The 8,800-nt window shown below is 42.2% G+C and overlaps 1 protein-coding gene across 2 annotated transcripts in view; it reads left to right on the top strand.

The window, feature by feature from the left end:
* LOC103396149 (major facilitator superfamily domain-containing protein 8-like) overlaps nt 1-8,800 on the top strand; it is a 39,336-nt gene that overhangs the window by 2,326 nt on the left and 28,210 nt on the right. The window contains exons 3-10 of one of the 2 annotated variants that reach the window (XM_025066235.1): nt 361-423; nt 504-607; nt 811-890; nt 1,836-2,142; nt 4,001-4,074; nt 5,428-5,641; nt 6,857-6,979; nt 7,060-7,190. In XM_025066235.1, coding sequence (XP_024922003.1) covers nt 361-423; nt 504-607; nt 811-890; nt 1,836-2,142; nt 4,001-4,074; nt 5,428-5,641; nt 6,857-6,979; nt 7,060-7,190 — 1,096 coding nt within the window. Of the gene's footprint in view, nt 1-360; nt 424-503; nt 624-810; nt 891-1,835; nt 2,143-4,000; nt 4,075-5,427; nt 5,642-6,856; nt 6,980-7,059; nt 7,191-8,800 lie in introns of both variants that reach the window. The other variant, XM_025066236.1, reaches the window with a different exon arrangement.

Below are 8,800 nucleotides of genomic sequence, written 5' to 3'. Positions count from 1 at the left end.
CCTGCTGAAACTCAGCTTGGTGGGGAAGCAGCGCTTTTTGTTTTTTCACTGGGGGGTCTAAACCAAGATTGGAAAAATGCCACAAAAAAACCATCTGCGAGCTGCAGCCAGTTTCCTGTTACATGGAAAGGACCGTTAACTTTGAAGGAAATTGAAATGCTCTATACTATCGATTTTGAAAGTGGAAAAATGCACAAACTCTTCACCTGTGTAATTTTCTATCCAGTTTTATTTAATTAAATATGAAGATTTCCATGAAAACAAAGGAGGAAAACATGGACTTATTGTTATTGATAAGTCATTATCTAATGATTGCATCGCAATGTGTCTCACCTTTTTTTTTTTCTTCTGTGTCTCCAGGAAACTTTATGTATTTTATTGGCTATTCAAAATGGCTGTTGTTGTGCAGTCGCCTGGTGGCAGGTAACAGTTTCCATCTTCTCTTCATACACACACAGACATGTGTGTATCTGTGAAGTGAAACTGCACATCTCTCCCCTTAGGTGTCGGTGCAGGAGCGGGATCCTCCATCTTTGGTTTCTTGACCCAAAGAACGCAGCCGGAGGAACGAGCCAGTATCTTTGCAGCAATCATGGCCTGTCGACAAGTAGGCCTCCTTGTTGGTCAGCCCCCCTCTTTTTTTATATCTTATCACAGGGAGGGAGTTATCATTTCACCTCCCTCCACCTCCATCTGCTCTGGTGATATATAGGAGTGTGCGATGTCTCCTCTGATTTGCAGCAGTGCCTCTGACGCCCTTGGTTTTTTTTTTTTCTATTCTTTTAAATGAACTTCGTTCTGTCTCTCCAGGGCCGGTGTTCAACCTGTTCCTGAGGCTGTGTGATTTCAAACTGGGGCCCTTTGTTGTGAACAAGTATACATCTCCTGGGGTAACTGCATTCAGATCCAATCATTAAAGCGCTACAAAAAGCCTCATGAATTAAAAAGCAACCTTTAGATATAGGTCTGTCTGCACTGATCTATTCCCACGCCGGCGGTCTCTGACTGAAACACCTGTACAAGTGCAGTTCAAATAGGATAACAAAGCTCTTTTACATCGGCTCCCATTTCTCACAGTATTTGACAGGGCATGTCTCTTGTGATTCCACCCAATCTTTACGGAAGAGGTAGATCTCCTGAAAACTGTACAAATTTGATTTTCTGTCTGGAAATCTGACTTTTGATACTGGCCGAGGCAGCAGAAAGGATGGAAAAGATACAAGGACCGATGTTAGTACTGTAGGTCAGGGCTTATCATGACAGCAGTACATAGTACTGACGTAAAAAAGGCACGCTTACCAAAATTTGATGTATCAATCACCAATCCTCAGACAGGTTCTGAACCTGATTTACATTTTTACTACGGATGTCCGACATTAACTTTTCGCTGATATTGTCCAAACACTTAATTTCCGGGTTCCGATGTCAACCGATACCGATATAGGCCTACTAATATTTATTTATTTATCTGTACTTTATCTGTACCTCTGTATGAGTCAGAGATGAATAAAACGAGCTGCTACGCTGCCATCTAGTGGCTTTCGCTTTCTCATACAGCCTTTTATCCCCAAAACTATTTTTAGGGCACACATTATTTGGCAATTGCGTTCTCGGGTTTTCATTATAGGAGGAAAAACCGATAATGATTCTTACAAATATTACAGGACCTAATTTTTTACCAACACTCATTTTTTCTTGCCTGTCACGAATTTGTGTAGCTTTGGACAAAGTTTCAATAGTTTTCGAGGCCCAGTTGGGCCCTAAAATGTAAACATCCAACGTCCTTGGAGTTTCAAACCCTTCATTTCTCCTCTCTTTCCTCCCCACTGTTACAGATATTCATGTGCCTGTTGTGGCTGCTGATCCAGTGTGTTGTTGTCTTCATGTACTGGGACGTACCACCCCTCAGCTCGGAGGACGGAGCGGTGACACTGGAGATGAAGCGAGGGGGGAATGACGACGACGGCGGCGGCGACGACGAGGAGGAAGTGCCGCTGATGCCATCAGGAGGCGAGGAGTCGGCCCCCGCCTACAGGGCGCTCGGCTCCGAGCAGCTGGAGATCGACGCCTCGTCTGAGACTCATTGCGAACGCTGCGTCACGTCGACTTCAAACCCCTTCAGGAACTTCAGCCTGAGCAGAGGTGAGAGCAGCTGTGACGCTTTGACCTGAACTGTCCCAACTTTCTTTCTCAGGCTGCGGTGAAGTGTCACCGCAAAGGCATATGTTTTCACTCTGCTCTATCGATTTCCCTCCCGAACACACACGCAGCGCGAGGACGGGCGGAAGAAGCTGATCAATAGTGGCACCGCATGTAAATCTACTATATCACTAATCCAGCCTGACACCTGACATTATGTGTATGCACACGTTGGCTACATGCTGACATAAATTAGACACATTCACACAAGTCCAATCAATAGAGCAGGCTGTGATTGTACGCCACATAATACCTCAGAGGGTTCTGGAGTATGGAACATGTCCAATGTGTGTGTGTGTGTGTGTGTAAAGCCGTCATATTGATTCTTTTTCTTTTTGAAGACATGGCGAAGGGATGGGCAGCAGCCTTCCTGCTGTATTGACCATCCTGTTGTGCTTGACTTAAGGATGAAATGAAGAAAGAATTGGAAATGTGGCCAACATTCCTCCTATCGATTCCGGTTTGTTTAAAAAGAAGTTCTTCAACAGCAAAAAGTCTGACCAGAAGCGGGAGGATGTCCGCCGCCGCTGTGCCGGCGCCTGTCAGGTGTTACAGTGCGCCTGACATCCTTTGCTCTGAATTATTGATCCGACCTTACACTCAGAGATCAGCGAGGAGCCGATGAGGGTTGGAAAATATGTTTTCAACTTTTAGTTTTTCACTTGTTATCGCGCTGTAGCTAGAATGTAGCTGCACTGTATCAGGGCGAGTAGAAACATTTATTAGTCTGGGATAAAAAAAAAGAATAATAATAATGTACAAGAATATAGTCTTTGCGAATATTAGCTCCATTATAAAAGAGAACTAGAAGTTCACAAGAATAAAAAACAATTGTAACGTTACGACTTCATCATCTCATAAATTAACATCGAGCAATGATCTAATATGCCAGCCAATTTCCTGGCATGTTATAGCTAACCTTTTGGATGATAGCTAGCAATTTTGGATAACCTTTCACTTAGCTGTAAACTTTAAAGAATTGGCTCTTATATAAGTTTTTTTTCCCCTAAAAAAATAAAAAATAAAAAAAGTATTTTTCTTGAGTAAAAAATTATGTTCAAAATTAATGAAGTTTTAATTATTATTTTTATTATTATTTAGCTATTTTTTTGGCTAACCTTTTCTTTGCTCACTATATAACGTTTGGCTAGCACAGACTTGTTTCACCCTGAACTTGTAAAAAAAATGTAACTAAATATTATTTTGATGGCTGTTTGGTTAGTAACCAAATGTAACCAAATATCATTTTGATGGCTATCTTATCTAAAGTATTTTTGACCACTTGGCAAAAGCTACATTGACTTAGTCATAGTGAAAACAGGATTTGTTATGGTATTATCAAAAGCCCGGTCTAGAAAATGAGAATGGCGTATAAATGAATTCCAAGGATATTTTTGCCCTCAGACTTGCTGATTTCTGATCCTGTTATACCGGGAATCCATGAAAATGAAATTATGTAAATAAATGTACATACGCAACAAGGACATTGGTCAGAGCTCACACACTGAACTGTGACTGCTATAGTCATCTGGCAAATCCAGTCACATTCACCGGCGGCTTCACTTATCTCAAGGACAAGGTTCAATACGATCCAAACAGCCTGGATTTATTACAGCCAGCCTCGGTGTAGATAGTCCAAGTTTTCTTTTCACTTTAAACTTTCTTATCTTGACATGCGCTCCCAACTGAAATCTTCAATTGAAAGGTCCCGCTTCAACTTGTTTTATTATTTGCTCTTTGGTTTCCTCTCTCTCTTTTTTTCTTTCTTTTTGAGTCTATCTCTCGGTCTCTCGCCCCGCAGAGTTCTTGAGAGAGGAGGTGGTTGTTCTTCTCACGGCTCAGTTCATCACGCTCTTCAATCAGACAGCGCTGGAGGTGAGAGCAGTTACCGTGGAGTTCCATCAGCCCCAGTTTCTAAACATTTCACATGGTGTCACACTATTTCACTCGGGGTTACATCCTCACTGCATCAAAACAGAGCTTCACCTGGAAAGACCTGTGCTGCCGCCAACGTTGACAATAACAATAACCAAGTGTCACTCAGGGTTCCTCTGTGTGTGACATTAGTGTAGGTTTTATGGACAGAGATTGAATGGGCTGCACTAGCATGAGATGTGATGTGTTGGTTAGCGCCGACAGCCTTTATTAGCGCTTGAGTCTGAACAGCGTAAACAGTCAAAGAAACAAACAAAGTGACAGGCGTCTGCCTTATTGATGAAGATGTAGTCTCAGTGCCAGGTGAACTACTATAACTTGATGTTGTTCTATTGTCAATCATTTATTTGTCTTCTTCTTTTCTTCAACACCAATGTTTTGGACATTGCTATTATTATTATTTTTTTTGGCAGATTATTAATTATTTTAGTGTATTTCTGCCACTTAGGGTGATGGATGCTGGAGCCTATGTCCTAGCAGACGCTGTCGAGGGTGGCGTACCGTCACGACAGTTCATCAGCCTATCATTTAATCTGAATAGTTTGCCTAAAATTCAACCTGAGTAACAGGGAAGACATGCAGAGAGAACTGGTTGCAAATAAAATACAGAAAAGTCAGAGACAATCTAGATTTAACCACCCTGCATATGTGCCAGAGACTATCTAGATTTAACCACCCTGCATATGTGGTTGTTGCTAGGTAAATGTGCCATGACATATTTAAAAAAAAAGAATTATATTATTTTCACAATATATATATTATATATAATTTTTTTGTTTAGTGTTTTCATGTTGATATGTTGGTTTTTAAAATTTTTTTTATATCAACTCTCAGTTCATGCTCATGTCAGACGACATAAGCTACACTGGGAAAAGTTGAAACCCGTCCAAACCCCCTCTAGCTGGTGATTTAATTACATTTGCAGTTAAACAAAGGTACAGTGTGACCCACTCGGTGGTCTTCGGCACCACAGAGGGAGGGGTTAGCCTTGGGGGGCATTCCTAGCTAATTAAATCTCGTGCTCGCTGGAGACAAACTAAGACATCTCTGTGTTACAGGGATGGGAAAGACAAAAATAGATTTGTACATGTGAAGGCATTTTAATGTAACACATCACCATCTCGAACTTTAACCTTTAATGTTTAAGCCCTGGTTGGTTTTAATTTTGTAAACTATATGTACATTTCAACTAATGCTAATGCCATTCTTGATCTGAACGTGTTTTTTTTCCGACTCTCCTCAGACCATGGTGACTCCGTTGTGAACATGTTTTTTTTCCCCGACTCTCCTCAGACCATGGTGACTCCAATGACGCAGCGCTACTTCGGCTTCGCTGAGCTGGGAAACAGCCTGATGTACGGTCTGTGTGGGGTGGAGGTCATCCTGGGCTTCTTCTTCGTGCGGTGGCTGAGCAGTAAGGTAGCAGACCGTGTGGTGCTCATGGTGGGCCTGGTCATTTGCTGCGCCGCCTGCGTCTGGTCCCTCATCTTCCTCTGCGACCCCAGAGGTAGTAGAGTGTAGGAGTGTGTGGGGTTCTGTGCCAGATGCTCCTTAGTGCGACTGTTGTGTGGATGTGGAGTTACGGACCGGTTGCTCTGTCAGTGACATCACTTGCATTCTGGCAGGACAGACGGAAAACACGCGCAGGGAAAAGTGGATTGTGTACGCGCTCGCATTCATCTGCTTCTACTGTAGCTCGTCACGTTTATCACCGTGATTACAAATAACAGGTGCTGCAGCCGAGGAGGAGCAGGCTCCACGTAACAGGATTAGAGTAATCCCATTACACCAAAGTGCTATTTGTTAAAGCAGATCCTGCTTTTCGTTTTTTTTTTTCCCCCCATGTCTTACTCTCGAAACAAAGACAGAAGCTCTCAGGGAGACGTCTTAAGATAATCAGACCCACAGGGGCAGTTGGTGTTGGTGCAGAGCCAGACGTTGCTCATACAGGTATACTAAGTGGGTTACAGGAGTTGATTATACCATTAATATCAGTTTGGTCCGGAGTTAATACATTTCCTCTGACGTTTTTACTGTGAGACGCTGTCACTGTTAAATAATACCTCTTAGTAAACCGCACCGTTTTCTACTACATCAGCGGTGTCAAATTCATTTTGGTCCAGTGACCACATACAGTCTGATTAGTTAAGTGGGCTGCACCGATACAGTCATGACATAATTACCTATAGATAAAAATAAGTTGATGTTTTTTTTTTCCTCTTTGTTTTCGTGCCCAAATAGTCCTAATATTTTCAGTCTAAAGAGAGAAGAGTACAAATATATAAGAACAAAATTGTATTGGACCAAAACATGAGGTGCATTTTTTTCACTTTCAACATTGGAGATATAGTAATAGTGAGGTTTTTTGTGTGTGTGTGTGTGAGGATTACGCTCTTTCTTATTCGAGTGGGCACGAAATCACACCAACATGTGCATGATGCAAAGCAGCGAAGAACAAAAATGTACTGGCTGCCAGATTGGCTGTGGTTTCATTTACAGATAGAGCTATCTGTGCTAATGCCAAGGCATTTCCTGGAAACAACTTCAAAACTGCACCAGAGCAGGAGCTGGATCAAGGAGATTATGATCCGTCAGTCACTGAAATATCATAACTGCCCTATACCATCAGAGGAAACCGATTGAAGCCCTGTTTTTTTTTTTATTCTTAAGAGGCAGCTTGATTGGAATGCGGTAAAACTTTGGTTGCTTTCATCACTGCCAGGTGGTTATGAATGGGAGCTGACAGCCTTTGTCGTCGGAGTGTTCCTGCAGCTGCTGGGTCTCCCCTTCGTGGCGGTGTCTCAGGTGTCTCTCTTCTCCAAAGTCACGGCAGAGAAAACACAAGGTTGGTTTATAAAACAAGTGATCGCTGCTTAGTTTGGAGAGACTAACTTTGTCCGTTCTTTTGTGACTTGTCGCCCGCAGGGTTCAGCCAGGGCGTCAGACGCTCGGTCGGAGGCCTAGCCACCATCTTGGGTCCGCTGTGGGCCGGAGGACTGACCAACCATTTGTACATCATGCTGGGGATGATGCTGGCTCTTCTGATGATGATCACGGTGAGCTAACGAGAATTAGGACACGGAAGACGGAATTCTGAACTAAGTTTTCTGTGCTAACCGGCGTCAAACAAGTTGAGCAAATTCTGAACTAAGTTTTCTGTGCTAACAGCAACAATGTGGGTCGGGTTTCAGGAGCGATGGAATTTTGATTTCATTTACAGTATTTCTAAGCTAGCTTGAAGATATGTTCTGACTGATTTTTAATTCAATATGTAGCGATCTGTTTACTTTTGGTACTTTTTAAAAAACATATTTAAATACTTCAAATGAAGTATTCCTACATTGAAGTATAATTTAGCTTTTTCTGACTATCCTTATCTCTCACGGTAAAAAATACACATCTGTACACTTATACAAGCAGTGATTTAGATTGGATAGATCATGGTGTGTCGAACATATGGCCCACGGACCAAACCTGGTCCACTAGAGGGCTCAATCCGGCCCGCTTGATGAATTCACTTCACGTTTGTTATATTTAGTCAAAATATATTTTATTAAATATGAATTATTTCTAATAGATTTGACTTATTTCTATGAAAACGGAGGACGAAAACAACAGCTCAGTGTTACTGGTCCGGCCCACTTGACATCTAATTGGGCCGTATGTGGGCCCCCGAACCAAAATGAGTTTGACACCCCCGGGATAGAGACTGTATTAGATAGGTAGAGGTGAGGTATTTGACATTTTCAGAGCGTGGCTCTCATGATAACCACTTTGCCTAGGGTCGGGATTTTAACCTGCGTGTCAGTGCAATTGCAAACGTGGACCTAAACCTCTATTTATCCTGACGGCCGTGTCCCTTTCTTTTTTTTTTTTAGTTTTATACAGGAACCTCCTCCGCTCGCACACGACCGTCTCTTCCTGCTTACCTAGACTAAATGACCGGAGCCAGCGGTGGTTTTGTATTTACTGCACAGACACGAGAGCGATGTCAAACATCGAGTTCTCAGCGAGACAACAGATTAACGTGTTTTACTGCTTTACGTGAGGCTGCCAACCGTCAGTGTGAGTCCTGTTTCCCCCGGTACGTACAACAACAGACGAACGCTGTATCACAGTCTGCATCGTTGTTGTTGATTTACATTTTTATTAATTAATTAAATAAGCCACATCAGTAGTATAGTTGTTCTTGAAGGGCCGGTTGTAAATGGAAGACTGTATAGATCAAGGGTTCCCAACCCCTGGTCCGCAGCCCAGTACCAGTCCATAGGTCATTTGGTATCGGTCCGCAGTGGGACACAGTGAAAAAAAATGTACTTCATTTTTACTAATTTACTAAATCCAGTCATATCCTTTTGCTTTCTTTATTTAAAGATAATCCGGCAATATTTTAAAATAATAGGTCAAACAGAACGAAGAGTCTTTTCCGGAGCCAATAGAGATGTGTTTTTTTTAAATGGAGGTTCAAACTGCTGAGCCTTGCTCTAATTTGAACACTGTGAAAGGTCTTTTCAAACGCTGGCTTTTCTCCCCCCGCCCCTCATAAACACACTGACACCAGAACTGTGCTGAAGTCTCCACAGCGTGTGATTCACTGCCCTCCGTTCACTGGAGGTATATATATATATATATATATATATATATTTATATATATATATATATATAT

The sequence above is a fragment of the Cynoglossus semilaevis genome, chromosome 20 (genome assembly GCF_000523025.1).
Source record: "Cynoglossus semilaevis isolate Cse_v1.0 chromosome 20, Cse_v1.0, whole genome shotgun sequence".
NCBI lineage: Eukaryota > Metazoa > Chordata > Actinopteri > Pleuronectiformes > Cynoglossidae > Cynoglossus > Cynoglossus semilaevis.
Note: the sequence above shows the minus strand (reverse complement) of the source record. Positions and strands in the feature narration are given on the sequence as shown.